Raw genomic sequence first — 27,403 nt, 5'->3', positions numbered from 1 at the left:
CTCCCTTCAGGGAAATAACAACAATGGAGCCAGGCTCTAAGTTAGTTTCTAGGTCTGACTGGGAACCTGAGCCACACCAGACACCTATCACCCAGTCAGAGTCTGGGCCAGAAAAGACACCCACAGCTCAGCCAGCATCTAAAGCTCAGCAGGGGCCCAATACCCAACAGAAGCGCACTGCACAGCAAAGACCCCTTGCCCAACATGAAGCTGAATCCCAGCAGGAACCTCGAGCACAGCAAAAATCTGCTTTGCAGCAGAAATTTCTTGCCCCACAGGAGCCTGCACCACAGCAGTCACCTCCCATCCAAAGGGTGCCCTTCAGGAAACAGGAAGCTGCCTCACAGCACAGACCTGGGCCAGGAAAAGATTCTAGAACTCAACAGGAGCTGGAATTGAGAGAGGGAGCTGGAGCCCAGGTAGGACCTGGACCCCAAAATGGACCACCTGCCCAGACGGAACTGATGTCCCAAGAGAGATGGAGACAGTCAGACCCTACAGCTCAGCACGCAGCTCCAGCCCAGGGAGCCAAATCCCAAGAGGGATCTTTGGCTGAGTGGCAATTTCTGTCAAAACCAAACGAACCATCCATACAGCAACCGGCCTCAGAACATAAGACATTTCTTGAACGGGTAGTAGATTCTGGTGCAGATTTGGATTTAGGGTTTACGTTAGAGACCAATTCGCCAGCCCAGAGGGGTGGAACAGTGGCCCAGGGAATGAAGCTGGTCTTCAAGGGGAAACCTGGTTATGAAGTGATGTCAGGATTTGGTGGGACGTCATTACCCAGTAAGAAAACCAGCAGCCAGAACCCCAGACACTACTGGAACCCAGGTAAGTTGAGCTGGGAGGAAGGGGGCCTCCCAGGGATGGTCATTCATTTGGTCAGGAAGAACTTAGGCCTGCCAGAATGTCAGGTGAGCTCAGGTGACCCCGCAACAGTCCTGCAGACACAGATCAACAGCCCCATTTGACGGAGGAGGAAGCTGAGCCCTAGAGAAGAGAGGGATCCTGCAGGAGGCTGGGCAGTTAGGGGCTGGCCAAGCCAGGACCCCCAGCGAGCCTCTGACTCCTTCCCCTGCTCCAGGCTGCCTCCCCGCGGGGATCTGGGGGAATCAAACAGAAACTAAAAAAGGTCCTGGGCGAGGGGCCCATACTCACCCCTTGGGCCCCCAACTCTGAGCACCGCTCTGGGGCGGGCACCAAGGGGGCCACCGCGGCACCCTGCTGAACGTGGACCCTTACCTTCGGCGAGTGTCCACGCAGGCCAGGCCGAAAACCGGGCAGGAGCGACCCTTGAGCTCTCTGGGTTGTCCAGTGGGCAGGAGGACACTTGTCTCCAGGGAGTCCCAGTCCCGCCGGGCCCACGGCCTCGTGGGTTGTGATCTCAGGAAGGGGGCGCCTGGGAGAGGCACTGGGGCTCCGCCCAAGTCCCAGGCAAGGTCGGCGCTGACGGGAGGGAGAGCTGGGGGAGCGGTGTGGGCGGGTCGTGGGCACAAGACTCCACTGGCGGCAGCATCCCTGCCCCTCCTCCGAAGCCGGCCATGGTGCCCCCGGGGAGCAGGCTCGGGCCCTGAGCTCCTTCTCTGCGCTCAGAAGCCCTGCCCTGCACAAGGGGGGGCGCAAGTTCTCTCCGGGGGACGTGGGGAGACTCGGTGAGATAGCCAGAGGGGGGGAAACAAGGCGGCCGCACTCCGGAAGCTGAGGGCACTGTGAGGACGGTTAGTCCGAAGGCTGGTAATGGGGGTCTCAGCCCAGAGGCCTGTGTCCCCCGGAAGGGCTGGGCCGCCTCTCTCAGGACTGAGGAGCAGAGGGTCATCCGGGTCTCTCAGTGCCACGGCTGCTCGTGTGCTTTGGGAGGGCGGGGAGGAGGGGCGGGATGGTGCTTCTGGTGCTAAACAGCGGTCTCCCTGGGCCTCCCGAACCCAGTCTCAAGGGACGCCTTCACCACAGCGCCGCCAGAGCCAAAACCGCCTCTCCGGGACCCTCGGAAAGACAGCTGAGTGTGTGCGCACGCACGAGCCTCGAGCCTCCTCTGTTTCCCGCCTTTTCTCAGGTTCGCGCAGTTCCCGCGGCCGCCTCTCCTCCCTGCGGGCGAGTGCACGGCTTGGAGCTAGTGCGCAGGCGCCGAGCACCCTACAGCCCCTCCCTTCCATTCTCGCAGGGAGGGACAGGGCAGAGAGGAGAACCCCAAGAAACGGAGCAATAGGAGAAGTAGAAGACTGAGGGCAGGGGGAAAGGCGGGGCTTCCTCCTCCAAAGGCTCCCTGGCAGAGCCACGCCTCCTGCACTGCAGCCTGGCCTCGGCTTTGAATTGCCCGAGGACCTGGCCCGCTCCCCGCCCCAAGGCGGAAGATAAGTGGCACCCGGCTCACCTCTCGGCGGGCCGACCCGGTGCGTTCTAGACGATCCCTACGTGGGAAGGTGAGTGGGAGGACAAGGATGACAGCCAACACGTGACAACATCGGGGCTTCCTTGCTGGGGTGACCCCCGTGGGACTCCCTACTAGTTCTGACCGAATAGGCTTTTAGCCGCCTCCAAGGCTGCATTTTTGTTGGTCGCGGGCCCTTTAATGAGTGAGAGGGGGCGGGGCCAGGTTGCAGGCCCTAGCGGTGGGGGGCGGGACCCGACTGTGGAGGGCGGCCCTCCTTGCTCAGGGGGCGGGACCCAGAGAGAAGCAAGTCCGAGATTGGGTGGTGTGGGGGCCCGACGGTGGTACGTAGCGAGGATTGGCCCTCGGGGCGGTGACTGGCGGGTGGAATTGGCCCAGGCGGGTGGAATTGGCCCCGGGGCTCGGGCCGCGGAAAATTGATGGAGTCGGCCAGGGAAATGAGGTTACCTGTGGCCGCTGGGGCTCCGGGCTCGAAGAAGGTTCAAGAGGGGTCCAAAAGTCAAAGGCGCGGGCGGTGGCGAAAAGGCAAAGCCAAAGGTGAGTGGGAGGAGGCCGGCAGGAGCCGGAAGGAACTTTAGACATCCTGTGGGAAACTGGGGACCGAGTGGACTGACCTCCTGCCACAAGAAGTGGGGGGGGCCCGTGGACTGGCTCATTGCTGCCCTGCGGGGCGGGGGTGCGGGGATAATCCACTGTGAGAAGCGTGTGATGTGAGAGGGAAATATCACCTCCAGCATAAAAACTCTCCGACGCCCCAGTACCGTCTTGGGAGTAGAGTCCAGAATGTTAGTGTCCCGAGCCAGGGTTCCTGCTCTAGCTCCGTACACGCTGTGTGACCGTGGCAGTTCTTGCCTTGTGATTTCAACGTGGGAGATGGTTCAAACGCCGATTTTCAGGTCTTTGACACTCTTGAGACGGTAATGGAGAAGAGATTTAGAAGCTGTGGTCCAAAGAGGAAGTTTAGGGGTGAGTCGGGTAGGAGGAAGGGGTGCCCTATAGTGGGGAATGCCTGGAGGAGGGGTTCAGTACAGCTCCAAACAGCCCTGTCCCACCATCCTTCATTCAGTCCACTAATCCATTTGTTGTCAGTCCACCTGCTTCAGCCTGGCTGCCCTAGGACCTAAATTCCTGACTCCTACTCCTAGGACTAAGGAGCCCTGGGTTTGCTTTGGACAGACTAAATTTCACTTGGGAGAAGGAAGTGCTGTCACCTGGGTTCCCTAGGGGGTCACATTATTTACAGATCTCAGCGGGCTGGAGAAACACTGACAGACCAAGAGAGATGCTACAAGCCTCAGGCAGAGGCACACATGAAGTCCTTGCTGGATTAGGAGTATGTGTCAATCCCAGTGAGGACCTATGGGAATTTCCTGAGCAGGAAAGAAACAGACATAGCCGCCGGGCCCAGAGACCCCCAGACTCATCATCCTCCCTGCCATAGACATCATCATTAGCCAAGCATAGAACTGGAGTTGGCTCCAGATGCACACAGGAAGGCTCAGACAGGCTCAGAGCTCAGACTCTTTACCCTGAGAGCAAGGGCGGAGGTGTTGAAGGGTTGGGAGTGTGTGACCAGATTTAAGTTTTAGAAAAATCCTCTGGCTGCTATGTGGAAAAGACATGGAGGGGGCAGAAACAGAGACACAGAAAGAGTTGTTACAGTCCTCTAGAGAAGGGGGCTAGTGGAGGTGGGAGAAGGGCCAGGTTCCAGTGCTTTCTAGGGGAGGCAGGGGGAACAGGACTTCATGATGGATTGGATGGGACTGGGAGGTGGCCATGCTGATGCCCTGGGTTCGAACTGGAGCAAATAGGAAGAGATGGGTACCACACACACACACACACACACACACACACACACACACACACACACAAAAGATATACGTCCACACACATACAAACACATGGCCACACAATCTCACAGGGCAAGAGAAATAGAGACACAGAAACCGTCACAGGCTGAGCAACACAGATAGGCCGTGACACATGCATACAAATGTGCTTGCAGACATACTGAGAAAAGAAAACACACAGACTAAGAAAAAATGTGGACACACTCACCCACAAACACAGACCGGGACCAATGCTAGGCATGACAGGAACCTACATATGTATGTACCTCCATGGGAACCTCAAAGACATACTCACACCTGCCCACCCAGAAAGCACAGAGCTGAGACATGACAGAAGGAGCACCACGGATACACACAGAAACACAGCAGAGAAGCTGTGGCATCCTTGCTGGCTCGGTGACCCTGGGCAGTATGTCACCTCTCTGCATCTCAGTTTTCTCATCTGCCGAAATGGGCCATGATAGTTCCTACCTCACGGGTGTGGAAAGGATGAAACAAGTTACCTCGCCTAAAGCACAGGAAGAGAGCTGGCACACAGCTGTCTTAGAGCAATGTCTGCTCTTCCATGCAGACACAGTCAGGGATCGAGCCACAGTCACTTACCGCTCGCCTGCATCTGCCCCCAGGCCTCTCCCCCTTCAGAAGGCCTTGCCCCTCCCAGGCCTCATACCTGGCCCTTCCTTGATCTTCCCCCACTTACTTCCCTACCACCCTTTTCTCTTCCTGCTCAGTCCCCCTGGATCAAAATCCAGGCCGGGTCCAGTTGTCCTGTGACCATTTAGGGCAAAGGGCTAGTGCCCAGGCAGCAGGACCCTCACCCTTCCCTCTGCCCCAGTCCTCACCCAAGGCCCTGATGGCCTGCCCCTGCCCCAGTGCTCTCTGCCTCAGATTCTTGGCAAACCTCTATCAAACTCAGCATCCCACCCTCCCTGCTCCATCCGGCCCAGCCCCCAGGGAGCCGCCTGGAACAAGGCAAAGGGCAGCGCCTGGGACCCAGCCTCTTCCTCACTGCTTTGTGCAGTTTACTTCTTCTGTCCAGGTCTCCTGTGCCCTCATGTTCGATAAGGAGCCCCACCCCATACACAGGAAGTAAATGACAGCTGCTTTATAAAATGGGAAACCGCAGCCATGCAATGAATACCGCGCTAGCCCTGTGCCGGGCACGCGCAAGGGCTGGGGGCACGGCAGTGAACAAAACAAAGTCCCTGCCCACAGGAAGCCTGTAATCTATTGTCAGACACAGAAAGCAAACAGCACAAGCAGTAAATTGTACAGTATGTTAGATGGAAAAATGACCCGATACACATCTCAGTGAGGCTGAGTGAGAACCACAAAGCAAACCACGAGCAGAAATGCCACCGTGGGGTCCTGCTTACAAAGATCATTTCCGGCCCTCAGTGGGCAGGATGGCCAAGCGCAGTTTCCAGATGAGGAGACCAAGCTCATCTAGGATCACCTGGCCAGCGGCTTAGGCCGGTGTTCTGTTATCACAGCCACCAAGCTCAGAGCTGCCTCCGGAGGCCTCTGTCTGTCCATCCGTTTGTGCGTCCTGGGGAGGGGTGGGCCCGTCCCAAACTCCCATCCAGGCCCTCCTGCCCCCACTGTTACTCTTCCCTTTCCTTCCTTCTTCAAATATTTGCTGAGTACCTGCTATGTGCCAGGCCCCATGATGGACCCTGGGGCCATCCCATGCCCCCATGGGCATGATATCCCAGGCAGAGTGACAGGGGAGGATTCATCTACAGCCAAGCACATGACACTGAGGCCTCTCATTTGCACAGGCCTCTTCCAAGGGCCTGTACCTAATATCATACTTGTGGTTTTCTATTCTTTTTCCTAAAGAGCCCCACCTCCACTTGTAAAAGCGTCACAGCTCCATGAAGCCTGGTTCTGCCCCTGGGGGACACAACAAACATGGAAACAAATAAATGGAAAACTGCAAATATGTAAAATTCTAGGAAGAACAACTTAAAGATGATGGCAGAAAGCCTTGGTAGGGGGTGCATCTTAGATGGGGGGGAGCCCTCCTGGAGGAGGTGAGAAGCTGAGTCCTGAGGGTGAGAAAGAGCTGGCCAGGCAAGGAGCACGTGGCATAACGGAGGTGAAGTGCGTCTGAGCTTCAGTTTCCCATGTGTGAGGTGGGAATGACAGTCACAGCAGGAAGGGTAAGTGGCAGGTACAGGGTGCCCAGTGTGGGAACACCACGCGGCAGGACCTGCAGCTTGGGCCCCCTGGCTGAGCTTGGCACTGCCCTTAATTGGCTGTTGTCCTCCTGGGAGGGACAGGCAAGACTGGCTGCCCTCTCTCTCCCCACCAGCTGGGGCCAGCTGTGCCACGGCCAGTCTGGGGGCAGGAGCTGCAATCAATCATGGTGCTTCTGCTCCCTGAATCCACCCTGGGGAGAAGGAGGGCAGCCAGGCTGGGTGAGAGGGCACACTTTGTTCAGGACCAGGGTGAGACTTCTGGGTCTAAGGGAGGAGGGGACAGGGGACCTGCACGCCTCAGTTTCTAACTGTTGAGGGGACTAGGGGTCTGGACTCCTGGGACTGAGGGAGGAGGGTCTTGGTGGCCCAAATTCCAGGGTTCAAAGCCAGAGGAGGCTGGGCAATGACTGGGAGTTGGGCCCCAGGCTCTGTTTACAGCACTGGGTTCTCACTGTCCTTTCTGGGTGGGAGGTGGAACTGGCGGCCACACCCTGGGCAGGCTGGGCCCCTCCCCGGGATTATCACCCCAGGCTGCAACTGGCACAAGCGGCAGTCAGCAGCAGTCCCAGCCCTGGGGAGCTCTGAAGAGGCCTGGGAGGGGTGAGTTCACTGCCAGCTGACAGACAGGAGTGACCGCTGCCAAAACCCAGGGCCTAGAGGGGAAAAGAGACACCTTTTTCTGGGGGATCGGGGGACCCTCGACTTGGGAGTCAGGCAAGGTGCTGGATGGGCTTCAGGAGGGAAGAGTATCTGAAGCAAAGGGCAGCATCCCCACCGAGGGGCGCATGAACAGCTTGTCCAGGACCTGGGTGACAGGATGGGGATGCCGACGGGAAGATTAACCGGGGACCCTGAAGTGTGGGGAGTCAGGCCTAGTCCAGGGAAAGTTTTTGAGAGCCAGAGCTAGAGGCCCAGTCTCCAGAGCCCTGGGACGGAGACCAGCAAAAGTAACGGCTCTGGCCCCAGAGGTTTGGGTCTGACTTCTGCTCTGCCGCTTTCAAGGAAACTTTCATCTCCTTACTTAATACCTCTGAGCCTCAAGTTTCCTCTCGTAAGATGGGAATGCTCCTAATAACAGTTGAAACATGAACCGAGGCGGTCTGGGCCTCAGAGGGTTAGTGAGAACCTAAAGGAGCAAACAGAGAAAGCTCTTAGCACAGAGTCTGACTCAGAGTGAGTTCAAGGTTAATGGCAGGGATGAATACCATCCTAGGCAGGGAGCGGGGCTGGCCCGTGCAAGCTAAGCCAGGCCTGAAGGCCAGGGACCCAGCTGGGGGAGGAGTGGAACCAAGGTTTGGGGACCCCCAGAGAAGACTGGAGGGGATTCCACAGCCAGACTGGAGGGACCAGTAGGGGGCAGGAGTGACCCCTCAGTTGTACGTAAGGCTAGAAATATGAACTCCTGGGTTCAGGAAGAGAATTGGGCTTGGGTCCAGGGTCCTGGGACACCACCAGGTGGGTGGGAATCGGTGGGTTGAGGGCTGAACTCTCCCAAATATTGCAGAAGGCAAGGGCCTGTGGGCGACCCCTGGGACCTGAGAAGGAGGTAGGATGGGGGCTTGAACTCCTGGTCCTGAGAGAGGGGACCAACGGGGGGTCCAGACTGCTCAGAACCTAGAGGGAGTCCTGGGTCCCGGGAGAGTGAATGGAGACAGATGCCTGAACTTGGGTCCCCAGAAGGGAGAAAGGGTTACATAGACTCCTGGGCTGTAGGACAGATGCTGGAGCTAAGGAATCAATCAGTGTCCCAAATGAGAGAGGACAGGGACTCCTGGGCCCTGAAGAAGAGGGTTCTGGGGCCTGGACTCCTGCGTCTTAGGAAGGTGGGGACTGAGGGACCAAACTTGCCTCTTGAGCAGGGAGAGAGTGGGTACCTGGACTCATGGGTCCCAAGGAAGGAAGGAACTGGAGCCCTAGACTCCATCCTTCGGTCTGAAGGAGGGGCTGTGGTCTGACGTGAGTCTGTGGGAGAAGGGGGTAGAGCCTGGACTCCTGGACGCCAGGCTCCAGCTGGTCCAGCCCTGCCTTAACGTGCCTCCCGACCTGCCCGCAGCCTCACGGCTCTCGCACAGCATGGACCTGCGCACAGTGACACAGTCGCTGGTGACCCTGGCAGAGGACAACATGGCCTTCTTCTCCAGCCAGGGCCCTGGGGAGACAGCACGGCGGCTGTCAGGCGTCTTTGCAGGTGTTCGGGAACAGGCACTGGGGCTGGAGCCAACCCTGGGCCGCCTGCTGAGCGTGGCACACCTCTTTGACCTGGACGCAGAGACGCCGGCCAACGGGTACCGCAGCCTGGTGCACACAGCCCACTGCTGCCTGGTGCACCTGCTGCACAAATCCCGCTACGTGGCCTCTAACCGCCGCAGCATCTTCTTCCGTACCAGCCACAACCTGGCCGAACTCGAGGCCTACCTGACCGCTCTCACCCAGCTCCGTGCTCTGGCCTACTACGCTCAGCACCTGCTGGCCACCAACCAGCCCGGGAGGCTCTTCTTCGAGGGCGATGAGAGGGTCATTGCCGACTTCCTGCATGAGTACATCACTCTGCACAAGGGCTGCTTCTACGGCCGCTGCCTGGGCTTCCAGGTGAGCCCCCTGCCCTGCCCCTCTGGGCCCATGGTGAAGGCACATGGTGGGCCCCAACCAGGCTCAGTAGCATAGTAGAGGAACCACAATGGTCTGTGTTACTAGATTCAGCAAACAGCAGATGCAGGAAGGGGAAGCTGTCTGGGGCTCAGGCAGCACTGCACGAAGGGTCTCAAACTTGTGGCCCTTTGGCCGAATCTACCGTGGAGGAAATCTTTAACTTGCATGGCCTCTTGCACCAGGATCTCCACTGCTCCCTATCGTCCTACACTCAGGAGATTCATTCACTCTTTTACGTGACCTGTCTGGCCCCTGAATGAATTGGAGACCCTCTAGGAGAGTAGCCAGTACTGTTCTCAAGGCCAGTTTGTAAGAGCACGTCCCACTTAGTCATCCCCACCGGAGGCCTGGCAGGCAGGGAGGAAGGGTGCCAGCCCCATTTTACAGAGGTTCAAGGGGAGGGGCCCCAAGCTTCTCAACTGGACCCAGGTCAGCCTGGGCATATCGACTCACCTAAGGCACAGTAGAATCCAGATGTTTCGGTTTCAGGGAGAGCCAGGGAGCATATCCAAGTTGGTGACAGTGAGGAAGACCTGGCTGTGGCCCCTCTCCTCCCTGAACCAGGGCCCTGACCCCCAGCTGCAGGCCTTCTCCTATCCTCTGCCCACCCCAAACCACCCTCAGGGAGACACAGCTCATCTCAGAACTGACAGGGAAGCAGCCCTGAGGCCTTTGGACTCACAGGAAGAGTATTTTGGGGACTCAGAATTGGGAAGCACTTGGGGCACCAGGCTCAGAGCCAAGGCCCAACTTGCCCCCATCTGCGGTCAGTGCTGTGTCCACAGTCCCTAGCCACATCTGGGAACCCCAACAGGAGTATCTGGAGCTGTGTAACCCTGTACCCCTTCAGACCCTCTCTGGGCCTCCCCCCCCCCTCAGTGTAGCTGAGCTTGGCAGACTCTCAGCCTCTTCCCACCGTACCCCACCTTTCTCTGCTTCCGCGGGGCAGCCTGTCCTCACCAATCCAGCCTGGGCGTTCCTGGGAACTTCCCCTCGCCTAAGCTGAACCCACAAATATTGATCAGCCCAGCTGGGCCAGCCTGCTCCTCCCTGTGTCCCGGCTGTCCCCTCGAAGCTCGGGAGTGAGAACCCAGGGTCACCTGAGCCCGGCTGTGCTCTCTGGCCCACTGGGCCCCCGGCCAGGGGCAGGGCCATGCCTGACAGCTACTCTCTGAGGGCCCAGCTGTGCCATGTTGCAGGACAGCCTCCCCCTGTAAAATGCCAGCCCCAGGGGGCAGAGGCCCTCTCTGTCTAGGTCTTGTTCAGCGCCTGTTCCAGCCCAGTGCCTAGCACACAGTAGGACCCAGGCCAGTATTTGCTGAAGGAACAGAAGAACCCTGCTGGCCCCTTGCCCAGCCTCCTGTGGCTTTCTTTTTCTCTTTATTGTCTTTTCTTAGCTGCCTGGCTCCTCTCAGATGCTGGGTCTCCCCATTTGACTCTTTCTGCCTCAGGATCTCGGGCCCTGTCTCTGACCTTTCCCATTTCTGTCTCCCTGCTGCCTCTTAACTGGTCCCCGCTGCCTGCGTCACCTCATCTCTGTCCTCGCTGAGTTTCGGGGATCCCTGCATCATCCTCCTCCCAGCTCATCACCCTCTATGGCTCCATCCACATCTAGAACAAGTCCAAATCCTCAGGCCCCACGTGAGCCCCCTTTGCTTCTCTGATCTCAGCCCCTGCGCCTCTCCCCCGGCTCACTCTGCTCCCGCCACACCCACTGTCACACCAGCACAGGGCCACCTCAAGCGCTTTGCACGTGTCCTGCCCCCTGCAGGGAACAGCCTTCCCTCGCTTCATTCCCACCCCTCCTCAAGTCCCCTCCTGGAGACCCGTATGAGGAGTCAGACCCCTAATCATCACTCTGTCCCCTCCACCTACCGTCTTTTCAAACATCGATCGTTACTTCACATTATATGGCATGCCTTTATTTGAGTATTGTCTGTCTTTTCGACAACATCAGCTCCGTGAAGGTGCCTAGAGCAGTGCCTGGCACGCAGCCAGAGCTCACTAAATGTTTGCTGAATGACCACATCTACCCCCCATGTCTCTGCCCCACCCCACTCCTGCCCGCTCCTGGTCCCTGACTTGGAGGCATGTCTCCACAGTTCACGCCCGCCATCCGGCCGTTCCTGCAGACCGTCTCCATCGGGCTGGTGTCCTTCGGGGAGCACTACAAACGCAACGAGATGGGCCTGAGTGAGTCCCTGCAGGGACCTACCTGCAGCCTCCCCTCCACTCTTGTCCTTCCTCTGCACCGCTGCCCCGGCAAGGCTGCCAGGGGCTCCCTGACACCCCTCCTGACCCCCAGGTGTGACAGCCAGCTCCCTCTTCACCGGTGGCCGCTTTGCCATCGACCCAGAGCTGCGTGGGGCTGAGTTTGAGCGGATCGTACAGAACCTGGACGTGCACTTCTGGAAAACCTTCTGGAATATCACAGAGATCCAGGTGCTATCGGTGAGCATGGGGCACGGTGAGGGCCCCAACCTGGTGCATGATGGGGAAACTGAGCCCCAGAGACACTCCCGGGCCTCTGCAGTGTTCCAGGTCCAGGGATAGCACGGGAGGAAAAAGACTGGGGGTCGGAGGGGAGGTGGGAGGGGAACCCCTGCCAGCGGCCCCTCCCAGCGCCCCTTCTGTTCCCTCCCACCAGTCTCTAGCAAACATGGCATCGGCCACCGTGAGGGTAAGCCGCCTGCTCAGCCTGCCACCCGTCACCTTTGAAATGCCGCTGACTGCTGACCCCAAGGTCATGGTCACCATCTCACCCCCGCTGGCCCACACAGGCCCCGGGCCCGTCCTCGTCAGGCTCATCTCCTATGACCTGCGTGAAGGACAGGTAGGGTCCCTGCCTCAGCCAGGACAGGTACAGAGCTGAGGAGCGTGGAAGCACCTTCCCCAAATGTCCTCCCACCTCTCGCTGCCCACACTGCCCCGACTCCTGTCTCTGAGCACACACCCTCGGTGGGGTGAGGCCCAGGAAGACCACACCAGCCTGACCCACTTCCTCGTTCCTCACCCCCAGGACAGTGAGGAGCTCAGCAGCCTGGGGAGGTCCGAGGGCCCCAGGAGCCTGGAGCTGCGGTCCCGCCCCCAGCAGGCACCCCGTTCAAGGTGCCTGGTAGTGCACATCCATGGCGGCGGCTTCGTGGCCCAGACCTCCAAATCCCATGAGCCTTATCTCAAGAGCTGGGCCCAGGAGCTGGGCGCCCCCATCCTCTCCATCGACTACTCCCTGGCCCCCGAGGCCCCCTTCCCCCGGGCGCTGGAGGAGTGCTTCTACGCCTACTGCTGGGCCGTCAAGCACTGTGCCCTCCTTGGTGAGCCTGAGCCCCTCACTGCCACCAGCTCCCCGAGCCCGCCCCAGCCTCCTGCAGGGGGAACGATCCACTAGTTGCTCAGGCCTCAGTCTTGCATGCCCCGCCTCCCCTTCCATCTCCTGCCACCCGGCCCTCTGCCGCCTGTCCCCCAGCTCTGCCCCAGTGCTCCCACCTTCCCTCTCAACCACTTCCTCCTTCTGCCTCCTACTTCCGCCCACTCTAGCCCTGACACGCTGTCCCCCACCTCCCCATGGCCTCCTCCTGTTTGTCTACCCACTGCTGTCCTGTGCTGGCAGCCACCTGGCCTCACTCCAGCCCATTCTCCCAGCTCCTCCGACCTCCCACTCCCCACAGCTTGGGAAGCACAGGATGAGGCCGTGCCTCAGGGCACAGGGCCCGTGGCCCTTGTGTGCAGTCAGCCTGAACCCTGGCTTCCATCTGCTGGCCTCGATGCCCCTCCCTCCTGAAACGTGCCCTTGGTCTCCCTTTTCCACCACCCTCCCTCCTTGCTTCTGACCTCCAGCCTCCCAAGCTTCCCAGAGCTTCCTGATCTCCAGGCCTCTCCATGTCCCAAGGCTGCCTTTTCCTCTGACCACTATCCCCCAAATGGGTCCAAATCCCTGCCGTAGTTTACCAGTGTCTAAAATTGCAATTGGCTAGACCCTGGGGTTGGGCCCCCGACACCCGACCTCTGAGAGCCCAGTGCTCTTGGCCCAGAGCTCCAGTTCCTCCCTGCCAGGCTTGACCAAGCCCCCTCCAAACCAGGCTCAACAGGTGAGCGGATATGCCTCGCAGGAGACAGCGCAGGCGGGAATCTCTGCTTCACCGTGTCCCTTCGGGCAGCGGCCTATGGGGTGCGGGTGCCAGATGGCATCATGGCAGCCTACCCGGCCACAATGCTGCAGGCTACCGCCTCTCCTTCCCGCCTTCTGAGCCTCATGGACCCCCTGCTGCCCCTCAGCATGCTCTCCAAGTGTGTCAATGCCTATGCTGGTTAGTCCCACACCCACTCGACTGGGGCCCTGCGGGTGCTTGGATACCTGGGTCCTTTGGGGTCAGAGACTAGAGCCCTGTCTCGTTGGGTATGAAGGAGAGGGAATCTGAGACTCGTTCCTGCTGAAGCCATCAGATATTCTGGGTCCCTGGGGGCACAGATGCCTGAGGTTCTGGGTGTTCAGACTGGGCCCAGAAAGAGAAGAGACCAACTCAGCCCCCCACGTACACTCCCAGGTGGGGAGACCGAGGACCACTGTGACTCGGACCAGAAGGCGCTGGGCATGGTGGGGCTGGTGCAGCGGGACACAGCCCTGCTCTTCCGAGACCTCCGCCTGGGTGCCTCCTCGTGGCTCAACTCCTTTCTGGAGCTGAGCGGGCAGAAGTCCCACCCGAACTCGGTGCCCATAGCAGGTGAGTGACGCCCTTTCTTCACACACCCATCCAGCGTGGCCAGGAGGGACAGCCTGGCACACCAGAAGTCCTAGGGAAGGCAAGAGGCTGTGCCCTGGGCCCTCAGGGAAGCAGCGATCACATTCCTGGCTCTGCCCCATATCTGTGCCAAGTCCCTACCACAAAGCCTTGATTATCCACGACAGCCCACATCTTACAAATTCCAGGACTCTGGTCCCCCGGGTCAACTCAGAATCCCAGGAACTGTAAGATTTAGCTTTCTAAACAGCCTCTCTCAGAAAGGCACCCTGGGGAATGACTCAGAAGACCTGCCGAGTGTCCTGATTTTCAGTCCCAAGAACCCCACCCAAATCCCTTGGGCCCTCGGTGAGAGTCCAGACCTCCTAGATTCTTTCCAGACTTTTAACAGAAGTGCTTGGGGATATACCCCCTCCAGGGGCTGGCCCTGGCGTGGGGAGATCAGCAGATTGGACAGACCTCAGGAAGTGGAGGAGATTCCCAGCCCTGGGTGGGTAGCAGGACCCTCAGGCAGCCAAAAATCACTTCTATCCAGGGATCCATTTTTCCCCACCATTTCCTGGATTTTAAAGCACAACCAATTCAAATCACTTTCAATAGTATTTTCTGGGTAATAGAAATTGCATGTTCAAAAGTAGATACATTAAAAAAAAAAAAAAAAAAAAGATACAGTTCCCACAGAATTCCCTGGTGGTCCAGTGGATAGGACTCTGCACTTTCACAGCCGAGGGCGCAGGTTCAATCCCTGGTTGGGGAAGTACGATCCCGCAAGCCACGGCCAAAAAAAAAGTAGATACAGTTCCTGTTATTCAGAAAAACATTCCAATTGAATGTGCTTTATTTTAAATTCAGTTTTTAATACTAGGATATTCCAATGGTTGCAAGTAAATATACCCAAAAACAATTAAAAGAGATTTTGAATTTTAGGCACATGGACCATTGGGCATAGGCGGTTTCCTTGTAGGAGAAAAGTGACAAGAGCAAACCCTAGAGGCGCACACGCCAGTCTAGCTCCCTACTGTACCAGGTACTGGCTGGTTGCTGGCTGACATGGGCAGGTCACGGTATCTGTGAGCCTTGCTTTGCTCCTCTGTGAAATGGGTACAAGAAGAATACCTGCCTCACAAGGTTGTTGTAAGGACTGCATACACCTGTTTGTGCCAAGCACCCAGCACAATACCTGGCACACAGTAGGTGCTCCTTGAAGATGCTGGTCCTCTGGTGCCCTGTGACTCTAGTCAACAGTTCTGTTCCAGTGACCCTCTGGGGCACAGGGCACCTATGCAGTTATTCTCATATCATCTTGCGTTTTGCCTTTATGGATTTATAAAAGCAAGTGGAAAAAAAACCCTGAAAAATGTAAGGTCCTGGCCCTAGTGGCAAGCAGCATGAATCTGATAAAATCAGTGGAGCTGAGGCCGAGGCGGCCATACCAGGCAGGCCTGAAGCGCACCTTTAGCATCATCTGGGCACTTGCTTGTCTGGTCATTCAAAAGGAATAGATGGGGAATTCCCTGGGGATCCAGTGGTTAAGACTCCACACTCCCAATGCAGGGGGCATGGGTTTGATCCCTGGTCTGGGAACTAAGATCCCGCATGCCACCCAGCGTGGCCAAAAAACAAAAACGAAACAAAGGGAAGAGATGAAGTGAAGAACACGAAGGCACTTGGGGGAGCATATCTATGTGGCTAAAGATGTGGGATCGCTAGGAACCTGGTATGTCCTCAAGATTCTTTTTAGCTCCCTGTGAATCCTTTCAAGCCACGTGGGCCTGCTCGCTACTCCACTTTGACCCATTCATACCCTCTGTCTCAAGTGACAATAAAAAGTTGACTGGGCCTCGTGCTGGGGCCAGGGAGGCAGCTGGAACAGGGCACCTGGTAATAAAACATAAATATTGATATATTATGACCTCCCAGGGGTAGCACTACCTAATCCCAAATCTTATTATCCCACTGAGTTCTCATCACCTCCTATGAGGTAAGGGCTATTTTTATCCCCTTTGTACAGAGAAGGAAACAGGTTCCCAGAAGTAAACACCCCTCTATTGGCACACAGCTCCACCTCCAAGACCTGTGACTCCTTCCACCTCCCCCTTGGAGTTGCAGCCTGGGGCACCCTGGAGTTCCCCGCGCATCCCCAGGGAAGGAGTCTGGGGGAACACTCTAGGCCTCCACAGCCCTAGGGTGCAACTCCTCCACCGGCCACTGCTCTGCCCATCATCTTCCCGGCCAGCCAACCATACACACAGCCAACAGAGCCAGGATTATCTGTGTCCCTGGCTGGCCCCCTAACCCTGCTCCTCTCGCAGAGCCAATGCGGTGCAGTGTGTCTGAAACAGCACTGGCCCAGCCTGAGAGCCCACTGGGAACGGACTCCCTCAAGGGCCTGACGCTGCATGGCCCGAGCCTAAGGCGCAGCTCTGAGACACCGGACACCCCGGAGCTGTCACTGTCAGCGGAGGCACGTGGCCACTCCACACCCTCAGCCGTCAATTGCTTACTTCGGCCTGAGGATGCATCTGAAGAATCGGAGGCCGGGGATAAGCTGAGCACCAAGGAGAGAGTGTATGCTGCCTTCCCTGAGGGCTTCCACCCCAGGCGCTCCAGCCACGATGCCAAACAGGTGACCCTCTACTCGTCGCCCATCCTCAAGAATCCCTTCATGTCACCGCTGCTGGCACCTGACAGCATGCTGCAGACCCTGCCACCTGTGCACATCGTGGTGAGTGCCAGACAGGGAAGGTGGAGCTGGCAAGGAGCGGGGAGGGCGGGGCACTGGTGCACCTGGGGAAGGGAGCCCCCGGGGCGGGGGGGGGGGGGGGGGGAGGGGGGGAGAGGGCGGGAATGGAGGAAGCCTGCCTAAGCCTGACTGAAGAGGAGGGAAGGCCCGGAAACAGGTAGACTAAGGGAGTCTTGTTGAGTACCTGGGGCAGGCGCTGGGCTTGGAGATTCGGGGAAGGGGAAGAGAGGGTGGGTCTCTGAGGGAAGGGAGAAGCTAGGCAGAGGCCAGTTAAACTCATTCTCCGACTCTCCGCCCCCCTCCCCACGTCTCCTGCCTCTATCCACCCACATGGCCACGTATTTCCCCGCGTTCATCTACCCTGCCCCTGTGCCCCACCCCCGCCGTCCCGCAGGCGTGCGCGCTGGACCCCCTGCTGGACGACTCAGTCATGTTCGCGCGGCGGCTACGCAGCCTGAGCCAGCCCGTGACGCTGCGCGTGGTGGAGGACCTGCCGCACGGCTTCCTGAGCCTGGCGGCGCTGTGCCAGGAGACGCGGCAGGCCGCGGCGCTGTGTGTGGAGCGCATCCGCCTCGTCCTCAATCCGCCGGGCCCGCCGGTCTGAGCCGTGGGACGGAGCCAGGCCACGCGGGGAGAGGGGGGCTGCCGCGGGCTACACTAAAGGCCTCTTGTACCCATCTTCGCAGGGTTCCGCAGTGAATGCGCCTCGGAAAGGGCGGCGGGGACCGCGGCCGCGGCTCCGGGCCCATCCGGCCCCTTCCTCGGGCCGGGCGGAAGGGGGCGGTCTGTGCCTTAAATCGAGGGTGCGGCAAGGGGGGGCGGGGCAAGGGCCCTCGAAAGCTAACACCCTGGCCTGCGGGAGGGGGACGTCCAGAAAGCAGTCTCCGAGACAGCTGGACCTGCACTCCACCACTGCCTTCTGCTGCCGCGACCGCCGCAGGGGCGGAGCCTGACCCTACTTTGCAGGACGGTTTGCTTTGTTTGCTTTTTGTAAATAAAAGTATTTAATTAGTTTGCCTTCACGCAAATAGAGTGGGTGGGGTGTCGCCCACCAGGGGGCAGCATCGGAAACCGAGACACTTGGCACCGGAGAGCAGAAGGCTGGGGGCCCAAGGTTTGGGTCCTGAGGAAGGAGGGGTCTCCGGGCCTGGATTCTCTAGTGAGGAAGGACAGGACCGCTCCCTACCAACACAGACCCACCTCCCCCTCAGACCTAATTCAGGTACGGTGCCACAGGACTCTGGCTTCTCAGCTACTCCTCTCTACAGACCCAACTCCAGCATACACCAGGAAAAGAAAACCCGAACTCCGTAGAGAACTGGGGCAAAGCTAACAGGAAACCAGAAACAAACTGGTCCCCCAAAATACTGGAACCCAAGCTCTGCCCAGCTGTGACAGTCACTCAGTCCCTCACCCTTTGTAGGCCCTAGGTTTGGAGCAGAGATTTCCATCCAGGGCCAGCCTTCAAGAAATTTCCAACCCTGGACTCAGGGAGGGTGTGGGAAGAGACCCAGACACAGGCTGTCACAGTCCCCGTAGGCTCCATCTGTGGTAGTCAGGTAGTCCTTCACAGAGGAAGTGATCCAAGGATGAGCAAAAGTTTGCTAAGAAGAAGAAACACGCAACGTCGTGGGAGCCAACAGGCAGAGGTCAAGGCTTCTGCCTGGCCAGAAGTTCAGGTGCAAAGTGGGGAGCGGTCAGCAGCAGATCGTGAAGGGCCTGGAGTGCAATTTGGACTATAAATGAAGGGCACTGGGAGCCACAGAAGGGCTTTGAGCAGGGGAGGGACAGGATCAGCGCAGTCACTGAAAGAGCCTAGTGGGAAACTGGGGAACGGACTGAAAAGGGCAAGACTAGAGCCCGGAAAGCAAAAGAGGAGGCTGGGGACAGGGAAGACAAGCCCTGAGCTGGGGCAGAGGCCATGAAGGTAGGGAGTAGAAGTAGGGGCAGAACAGATCCCAGAGCCATAACTGAGGTTGGGTAAGTGGGACTTATTGAGGGTGGAGCAGAGGTCACAGGGAGGCAAGGGGAGGAAGGGGACACTCAGGTCTGGACAGGGGAGCAGGTGGACAGTGAGACTCTTTACTGGGAGGAGACTCAGGTGTGTGAGAGGTGGGTGAGGTACTGAGGGTTGTTTTGCACACAGATCAAAAGGTCTTCATGGGGCTTCCCTGGCGGCGCAGTGGTTGAGAGTCCGCCTGCTGATGCAGGGGACACGGGTTCGTGCCCCGGTCCGGGAAGATCCCACGTGCCGCGGAGCGGCTGGGCCCGTGAGCCATGGCCGCTGAGCCTGCGCGTCTGGAGCCTGTGCTCCGCGGCGGGAGAGGCCACAGCAGTGAGAGGCCCGCGTACCACAAAAAAAAAAAAAGGTCTTCATGAACACAAACAGGCTCAGGGACATAGAGAAGAGACTTATGGTTGCCAAGGGGGAAGAGATTGGGGTGGGATGGAGTGGGAGGTTGGGGTTAGCAGATGTAAGCTATTATATATGGAATGGATAAACAAGGTCCTACTATATAGCACAGAGAACTATGTTCAGTATCCTACGGTAAACCGTAATGGAGACAGCCCAGGGGTACATCAAGGAGGCAGGGGGAGTCAGGAGAGGGAGGTTCCCTCCTCTGAAACCTTTCCTGACCCACTAAACCCAAAAAAGACTCTCTTGGACTCCCCTGCCTCTGCCCACCCCTGCATATCAATATGTGGGTCTGTCCTCCCATCTGACCAGGCCTCCTTGAGGACACAGCCCAGGCCTGATTCATCTTGGTTACCACCATGGCCCAGCACGAGGCTTAGCACATTGGAAGCCTCAGGAAATGTTTAAGTAATGGGTGGCTGAGTGTGTGAATGAACGGGTGCGAGTGAGTGGCTATGTGAGGAAATCAATGAGTGAGGCACTTAATGAGGGCAGGAAGGACTGAACGCATGCGTGAGCAGGACGGGTAGGGGCAGACGAGAATCAAGTTTAGGGTGGGAGGAAGGGAATGGATGGATGAATCTCTTAGATCGCTGTGCATCCAGCTCCCCGCTCCGCCTCAAGCCTCACCAAGGCTCACCGTTTCCCGTCCGAGCTATGTCCAGAACCCCAATACTGGGTGTGCTGTGAAGGGTTTACCAGGACAGCCTCGCAGAACGTGTCCACTCAAGAGCCGCTCCAGCGTCTAAGAAGCAGACCCCAACACCAACCGGCGAAGGCCCGACCTCCTGACACGGTGGCAGGACAGGCGGGGAGACTCGTCTATCGCTGTCAGACTCGAGCTGTGGGTCTCGCCTACTAGGGAACTCGCCCTGCCCTGAGTGGCCCAGGGAGTTAGGAGGCGGAGTGTCTATTGGCTGGAAGATAGTGACTGACGTCGTGGGTAGCTTATCACAGCTCGACTGCCGAGGGGCGCTCGCGTGTCAGACACGCCTCTAGAAAGACAGAAATGGGAGGCAGCTGAGGGCGTGGGCGACTGCAGAAGGACAAGGAACGAGGTTTCCGGCTGCGCGAAGCCGGGCTGTTCGACGGACTGATCCTGTCCTGAGGGAGGATGAGAGAGTCCGGATTCCTTGGTCCTGAGGGAGGAGGAACGGAGGAGCCTAGACTTCTGAGTCTTGAGGGAGGAAGAGGCTGAGCGTCCGGATTCCTGCATCTTGAGGGAGGGAGGAGCTGGGAACCTGAACGGTCATGCTCTGGGGACGGGGATTCCTGGATCCCAAGAGTCACTGGCCTGACCAAGGAAGACAGATTTGGGGTTCGGGATTTTATGTGGCTCTGTATTGTACTGGAGCCAGGCCTTGTCCCCAGGCCAGAGTTCTGGGTGCTGAGGTGGGGCTTGGAGTAGAGATGAAGAGGAAAAGGCTTAGGGGAAGCTCTGGCCTCCATAATGCCCTTTCCTCATCCCTGAAAGGGAACCCAGAGGCGGGTGCTGTGTGCAGAAGGAACCCAGAGCAGGAGGAGACTTGAGACTCATGTGGAAACAAAGAGAAAAGCATACATACCAAATGAGAGATTAAAATGCTGAAAACAATAAAAATAATAGGGAATTCCCCAGTGGCACAGTGGTTGAGAATCCGCCTGCCAATGCAGGGGGCATGGGTTCGAGCCCTGGTCTGGGAAGATCCCACATGCCTCGGAGCAACTAAGCCAGTGCACCACAACTACTGAGCCAGTGCTCTAGAGCCCGCGAGCCACAGCTACTGAGCCCGCATGCCTAGAGCCCCATGCTCCGCAACAAAAGAAGCCACTGCAATGAGAAGCCCGGGCACCGCAACAAAGAGTAGCCTGGGGCAGCCAAAGCTTTCTTGGTGGGTCTCTAGGTCTCTCTACTTTCCTTCAGGCCTTGAACCAATGCCTGCCAGAGATCCTGGCACATTGCAGGGGCTCAGCAAATGCTTACGGAATGGACGGACAAACATCCACATCTCTCTGTGCAGCTCTTCCTCTGTCCGCATGTGTCCTCACAACACCTGCTCGGTGTGATCTTGCATTTATACCCACACAAGCAGAGAATCCACACACGGCATGTGCAATTACCTACAAAGACACACATAGGCACAAAATTGTGGAGTCACTCGCACTGACAACACACAGAAATATCCCTTTCCTCATGCAAAACAGACACCCCAGTTATGCAGTTATATGCCCAGCCATAGACAGGCCATTCATCTAATCCCTACTAGGTCCATGAGCAAAGACTTGGTTTTATTCACTACTGTATCTCCAGCAACTAGAACATCATCATCATCCCCATAAACAGAAAAATGTTTCCCATGGTCCAGGTGCAATTCTTTACATGGATTAACTCGTTTAATCCTCTCAGCAACTCTATTCCCAGCAACCCATCTTGTAGATGGAAAAATTGAAGTCCACAGAAATTTAGTGGTTTGCCCAGGGCTTCATAGTCATTCAGAGGCCATCAAGATTTGAACTAAGTTTTTCTGGCTCTGGAGTCCAGCATACAAAGCAACCACTCAAAAAATAATTCCTGCCTTAATCTAGTCAGAATCAGGGAACTTTCACAACTGAGACCACACCCAAACACAGATGCACAGTAGGGAGAATCACAGGAGGGCAATACAGACGCGCAAATAGAAAAGACCTCCTCACGTGTCACACCCCAGAACACAGGAACATGCAAAGAGAGGCACATCGTGACAAACCCCACACAGATGCACAGCACCCAGAGAAGCACAGCACCCAGAGAAGCACACACCAACGAGACAGATATATCTCTATACAACACACCCAAACCCAGACACGGTGACGCATCCAGAGCTCTGAGTCCCTACTGTTCCGCTCCCAGCCCCATTGGGCTGGCCCTGGAGGATGCAGCAGGCTTACAATGGGAAGGGGGCCCCTTCACTTGCCTGCTCAGCCAGACCGGTTCCGCCAGTGCCATAGATGGCAACACCCGCCTTGTGAAACCCACGTTGGGCAACTGTATCCTGACCTGGCCTGGACACCTGAATTCTGGGGAGAAAGAGGCTGGAAGCCTCTTTCTGGGATCTGAGGGTGTAGGGGCTGGGTACCTCATTCATGGATTCTAGGGGAGGAGAGGAGTGGGAGTGGGACCTGGACTCTGAGGAGGGATTCCTGGGTTCTGGGAAAAGACCCAGGGACTTGGATTCCCCTCTTTGAAGGTAAGTTTCCAGATTTAGCAAATAAAAATACTGGACACCAAGTTAAAATGGAATTTCAGGCAAACAGCAAATACTTTTTAAGTATAAGTATGTTCCATACAATACTTGGGACATACTTACACTAAAAAAGTATTTGTTGTTTATCTGAAATTCTAATTGAACTGGACATCCTGCATTTTTTTATTTTTATTTATTTACTTTTTGCGGTACGTGGGCCTCTCACTGTTGTGGCCTCTCCCGTTGCGGAGCACAGGCTCCAGACGCGCAGGCTCAGCGGCCATGGCTCACGGACACAGCCGCTCCGCGGCATGTGGGATCTTCCCAGACTGGGGCACGAACCCGTGTCCCCTGCATCGGCAGGTGGACTCTCAACCACTGCGCCACCAGGGAAGCCCGACATCCTGCATTTTATCTGGCAACCCTGTTTGAGGGGGATGCAGGCCAGAAGCCTGGAGACGCTGCCATGCTCACTCCTCAGCCCCCAGCTCTCCTCTTCCTGCCACTTCCCTCCTCCTCACCCCCAAGCAGGCCACCTCACAGCTTTCCCAGTCCTGATTTCCTCAAGTACATTTCAAGAGTTTCTGTATTTATCTAATTGGGGGCCCCAGGCTGTGTCAGAGTTGGGAGAGGAAACTTGAGGACAACTCATGTTGTTGTCTTGGGAGCCCTAGGGTCTAACCCTGAGTCACCTGCAGCCCATGGTCTGGACAGCTGGGGGATGGGGCTCTGTGGCTGCCTCCATGGGGTAAGCCTCAGGATGGGGAGAGATGCTGAGAGAGGACGCAGAGGCTCCAGGATAAGGACACTGAGACACAGAGCTCGGGAAGAGAGACTCAGAGATGAGGAGACAGAGAACCAGGAGAAATTTGGAAACAGATCTGCAGAGATGAGGAAAGAAGGAAAGGAGAGATTCAGAGCCAGAGAGACAAAGATGCAGAGACGGGGGTGGGGAACAGGGACCCTAGAACAGAAGCAGGGAGAAGATGCTTCCCAGACATTCAGGCTCCCGGACCAAGCGATGGACACTGACAGACAAGACGCTGCGTGCTGCCCTTAGGTCTGGGGACAAGGACAGCAAGCCATCTGGGTGGTGTCAGGAAATTAAGGATTGTGGGGGGAAAGCTGGGATCCCAGACCAGCAGGGTGGTCCACCTCATCACCCCATACTCATACCCAGTGTGGTGACGGCACCACCTTCTCTGCAGCTGACACCCCAGTTTTCCGGTGCCTTGTACATTTTTGGAGTGACACCCGTGGTGGAAACCCCACCCAGCTCTAATTCTGCTTCCTTCACTGAATCACCTCCAACCCCGCCAGACCTGTTGAGGGGAGACTTTGGTGACTCAAGCCTCCAGGCCCCCAGCTCTTTCATCTCCCAGGAAGACAGCAGTCTGGGTATCCCAGGACCCCTACCCCACTCAGGGATGCAGCCTAGCTTAACCCCAAGAGTCTGGACGCCCAGCCCCCTCCTCCCTCAGACCCAGGAGTCCAGGGCCCCAGTCCTCTGCTCTGTTAGGACTCAAGTGTCCTAGACCACATCCACCTCCCTCAGGAACCAGAAGTTTCTCAGTCCCCAGCCTCCTCCCTTCCCAATTTGGAGTTGGGTGAGGTGTGTTTTTTTACTTTTGTTCCAGCATGGGTCATCCCCAAAACACACTGCCCCCCATGTGCCCGGTGGCCCTGAATGGGGGCACAAAGCCCCTTCTCCCCGGGAAGTCGGGGCCTCGCTAAGGATGGCGGGAGAGGGCCCAGTGGGAGCCCACTCTGCACTCTGCTGCATCACCGGCCTCTCTCCTCTCCCTGTTTCCCTTCCCTCTAAGCCTTGGCGTGGCCAGTGGCTGGTGCCTCCACTCACCTGACACTCCACCTTTCTATCTTTGTGTCTTTTTTCTGAATCTCTTCTCCCCCTTTCTTTTTATTTCTCCCCAGATCTTTGTGCCTCTCTGTCTCAGCATCTCTTTCTCTCTCTCTCCATGTCTTCTTATCTTATCTCTCTCCATCTCTCTGAATCTCCTTGTCTCTCTCTCCCCTCTGGGCCTCTCCTTCTGTCTCTGTCTCCCATTCCCTCCCTATCTCTCTTGTCTCTTCCTCTCTTTTGGTGTCTGTACAGCTGTGTCCCTTGCACCTCCCCTCAGCCTTCTCTCTCCCTCTCTTGGTCTCTCTGCCCACTTCCCTTTAGATCTCTACTCCCAGCTCCTCATCCTTGGACCCCCTCCCCCACGATTTCCTTGGTCCTCTGAGGCCAGGCAGGAGGCGGGAGAGGGGAATGAGGGATGGAGAAGGAGGAAGGGGAAGTCCCAATGTGGGGAAGAGGGTCAGCCAGACCGGCTTGGCTCCCTGGGCATCTCTGTCAGAGCCCCACCCAGGGCCACGTGGCCAGCCCAGATATAAGCAACTCAGTTCCCAGGTGTCACCCACACCTCTGTCTCCATCGCTGTAGCAGTCCTGCAGGTAGGAGCATCTGCCCGCAGCCTTCTACTCAAAGGTTGGTGCCTCTGCTCTCTTCTCGCCCCACCCAACTCCACTCACGTCTCTCTGCCCCCTTACACGTCTCTGACTGTTTACCTCTCTGGACATCCCTGTCTTTCTCAATACCCCCTGTGACCCACCCCCTTTTCTCAACCTGATGGCACTGAGTTGACGTTGGAAGTTCTGGGGGCCAGTACCCCCTTTACTAACCCTCTTGGCGGGGCCATCAGATGTGGGGCATTTCTCTTCAGCTCACTGAGCTTCAGTGTGCTGTCTGTGAAATGGGCTTACAGAAAAACAGTACTGGGCAGGTGTGAGTGTTACTGGTGGCATCTCTATAGGCACCTACCTCTGATCTCTTTCTCCCCTTGTCTCTGACTCTGCCTGTCTCTGTCTTTTGGTCTTTCTCTCCAGCTCTGCCTCTGGTATGAGGAGGGTCCTCTGGGGTCTGTGGGCAGCTGTACAGAGATGGGCGAGTTTCTCGCCCCCAACCCCATACAACCCTATCCCACGTCTCTCCTAGCTAGCAAGCTGATATGGCTCTTTCTCCCCAGCATCCTTACCCCTGAGAACCCAGCCCCCAGTGCCCCTGCCCCTTGCCCTGACCTCCCCCAGTATCCAGCATCCCTTGGACAGATTCTGACGCTGTCACCACTGCCACGTCTGCTGTCCCCAACGGCCACCTCCTCAGGGCCAGCAAGATGCAATTTGAGATGCATGACAACGTGAAAGGCAAAGGTGGGATCGCTGGATGGAACCCCAAACCTTCCAGTCCCCGGAACATGGCCACTTCCTTCCCCTGGGCACCATGACTTTGAAGACAGACGGCGTCTGCCTGCACCCCAGATGCCCCGACGTGCAGGGACCCAGGCCCCCAGGCCCAGGCGTGGAGGAACCGGCGGCAGGTCTCCGCCCCGCCCACATGTGGCGCCAACCTTCCCTAGACTTGCAGGCTCCCCGCCCACCCCACCTCCAGCCGAACCAGTTGTGCAGGAGGCACCAACAACAGGAACAGACTGGGATGTCGATGCCCAGATGTGGCATAAAGAACGGGGGAGGCACAGTGGTGTCCCCTCAGTGGGCGGCCTGGTGGCCTCGCCCGGACTGCCCGGCCGAGGGAGGGGCTGCATAGGTGCAAGGGCCCAGGAGGTGCTGCGAAGCTGCCCGCTGACCCCCGCCTCTCCCCTCCGCAGCCATGTCCTACCCAGTGACCAGCCAGCCCCAGGGTGCCAGCAGCTACCAGTGCCAGCTCAGTGACTGGAACACCACTCTCATGGACTGCTGCAGTGACATGCCCATCTGTGAGTGCCCGCCGCCCCCTCTCCAGGCCCGGGGAAAGAGCGGGAAGGGAGCGAAGGTCACCCCCAGCCCCTTCCTCGCCCTACTAACCCCACTCCCTGTCTCCTTCCTTGGACCCTGAATTCCCAGTCTCTAACCCTCATGCCTTCCTGGGACGCCCGACACTCCCTAGGATCCCGGCCTCACACCTTCCAACTTCCACTGGGACCCTCAACGTCCCCCTTGCACCCTCACTTGTCTTCCTTGGGTCCCCAACTCCCCCTTCAAACCTTATTTCCCAATCTTGAAACCCCACTTTTCGGACCCCTAATTCCCTCTGGGACCCTCACTTCCACCAACACTCAGCTGCCTCTGGGCCCCTCAACCGCGCGCCGCGGACCCCGCCTCGCCCCTCCCCGAGGCAGAGCCGGCCGGTGGCACCCGGTGGGCCCCGCCCTTAGAGCCCCGCCTCCCCTGCAGGTCTGTGCGGCACTTTCGTCCCTCTGTGCCTCGCCTGCCGCATCTCCGACGACTTCGGCGAGTGCTGCGGCACTCCCTGCCTGCCCGGAAGCCTGAACTCCCTGCGCACCGGCATGCGCGAGCGCTACCACATCCAGGTACGCGCCGGGCCCGGGACCGCAGGAGCCGAGGGCTGGGGACGGGCCTCCTGGGATGCAAGTTAGGACTGCTAACCTCTTTCTCCCACCCTCCAGGGCTCTATCGCGAAAGATTGGGCGGCCCTCACCTTTTGTTTGCCCTGCGCCCTCTGTCAGATGGCGCGGGAGCTGAAGATCCGAGAGTAAAGACGTTCCCCTCACCTTTCTCCTTTTCCACCCGTCACGCCTGCCCTCCTCTGCCTTCTCCTGGGAGGTCCTGACCCTCCGCCCTATCCCGCTACCAGAAATGCACCCACAATAAAAAAAAAAAACCTAAAAACCGACTCCGCCTACATCCTTTTTTGTCCCAGGGAAGGAATCTGGGTGGAGAAGGAGGTTTGGTGAAGGAGGCAGGGACACAGGGAACATGCCTAGGTGTGGAAGGAGTTCCAGAGTCGAGTCAGATGCTTGACCCGGATCTGCTGTGTGCGACATTGGCAAGTCTCTTCCCTCACTAAGCCAGGGAGTCCTCACCAACAAAGTAAAACCGCCAACTCCCTAGCTGCCTACCTGAAGCTCTGCCCAGAGCCTGAAAATTAGCAAAACCAGAAAGGCTGTCTGAGGACTGTCCAGGTACCAACCATTCAAAGAAAAAATTAGGAGAGCCCCCCTGCTCATTCAATACCTGTGGACTCTTGGCCTGCACACAATCCTAACAGATGCGGAGGCTCTTTGTCTTCAAAGCACAAAACTGTCAGGTTTAAGACTCTCTAGAGCTGAAAGGCATACTCAAGGATCATACAATTCAATCCACCCCCTTTATTGAAAAGCAACTAGCAGATTAGAAAATGTTTGGGTCTC

At 57.6% G+C, this 27,403-nt stretch overlaps 2 protein-coding genes across 4 annotated transcripts; both read left to right on the top strand.

The window, feature by feature from the left end:
- The first annotated feature begins 23 nt into the window (after positions 1–23).
- On the top strand, positions 24–17,498 carry LIPE (lipase E, hormone sensitive type). Of its 3 annotated transcripts, none has more exons than XM_065899616.1 (10): positions 24–834; positions 8,500–9,035; positions 11,198–11,288; positions 11,401–11,546; positions 11,743–11,928; positions 12,115–12,409; positions 13,175–13,402; positions 13,640–13,816; positions 16,147–16,559; positions 16,972–17,181. In XM_065899616.1, the coding sequence occupies exons 1-10, from the start codon at positions 24–26 to the stop codon at positions 17,179–17,181; spliced, it is 3,093 nt and encodes a 1,030-aa protein (XP_065755688.1). The 3 variants fall into 3 exon arrangements, with proteins under 3 accessions (XP_065755688.1, XP_065755690.1, XP_065755689.1); XM_065899618.1 differs by lacking the exon at positions 24–834 and adding an exon at positions 2,851–2,929; XM_065899617.1 differs by lacking the exon at positions 24–834 and adding an exon at positions 7,003–7,046 and having other exon boundaries at positions 16,972–17,498.
- Positions 17,499–25,369: 7,871 nt separating this feature from the next.
- On the top strand, positions 25,370–26,885 carry CNFN (cornifelin). Its single transcript, XM_065899338.1, has 4 exons — positions 25,370–25,406; positions 25,862–25,969; positions 26,427–26,563; positions 26,660–26,885. Exons 1-4 carry the CDS (start codon positions 25,370–25,372, stop codon positions 26,747–26,749), a joined length of 372 nt encoding a protein of 123 aa, XP_065755410.1. The 3' UTR covers positions 26,750–26,885.
- The last annotated feature ends 518 nt before the right edge of the window (positions 26,886–27,403 follow it).

The sequence above is a fragment of the Phocoena phocoena genome, chromosome 20 (assembly GCF_963924675.1).
Source record: "Phocoena phocoena chromosome 20, mPhoPho1.1, whole genome shotgun sequence".
Classification (NCBI taxonomy): domain Eukaryota; kingdom Metazoa; phylum Chordata; class Mammalia; order Artiodactyla; family Phocoenidae; genus Phocoena; species Phocoena phocoena.
This window is presented reverse-complemented; position numbering and strand designations above follow the sequence as displayed.

What these genes read in the sequence shown, in the direction of transcription:
- LIPE (XM_065899616.1), top strand. Translation starts at nt 24, where the DNA reads ATGGAGCCAGGCTCTAAGTTAGTTTCTAGGTCTGACTGGGAACCTGAG. An exon ending in ATGACCTGCGTGAAGGACAG is followed by an intron (nt 11,929 to 12,114) that starts GTAGGGTCCCTG and finishes CCTCACCCCCAG; the next exon opens with GACAGTGAGGAGCTCAGCAG. An exon ending in GAACTCGGTGCCCATAGCAG is followed by an intron (nt 13,817 to 16,146) that starts GTGAGTGACGCC and finishes CTCCTCTCGCAG; the next exon opens with AGCCAATGCGGTGCAGTGTG.
- CNFN (XM_065899338.1), top strand. Translation starts at nt 25,370, where the DNA reads ATGCAATTTGAGATGCATGACAACGTGAAAGGCAAAG. An exon ending in TGACAACGTGAAAGGCAAAG is followed by an intron (nt 25,407 to 25,861) that starts GTGGGATCGCTG and finishes TCCCCTCCGCAG; the next exon opens with CCATGTCCTACCCAGTGACC. An exon ending in CTGCAGTGACATGCCCATCT is followed by an intron (nt 25,970 to 26,426) that starts GTGAGTGCCCGC and finishes CCTCCCCTGCAG; the next exon opens with GTCTGTGCGGCACTTTCGTC.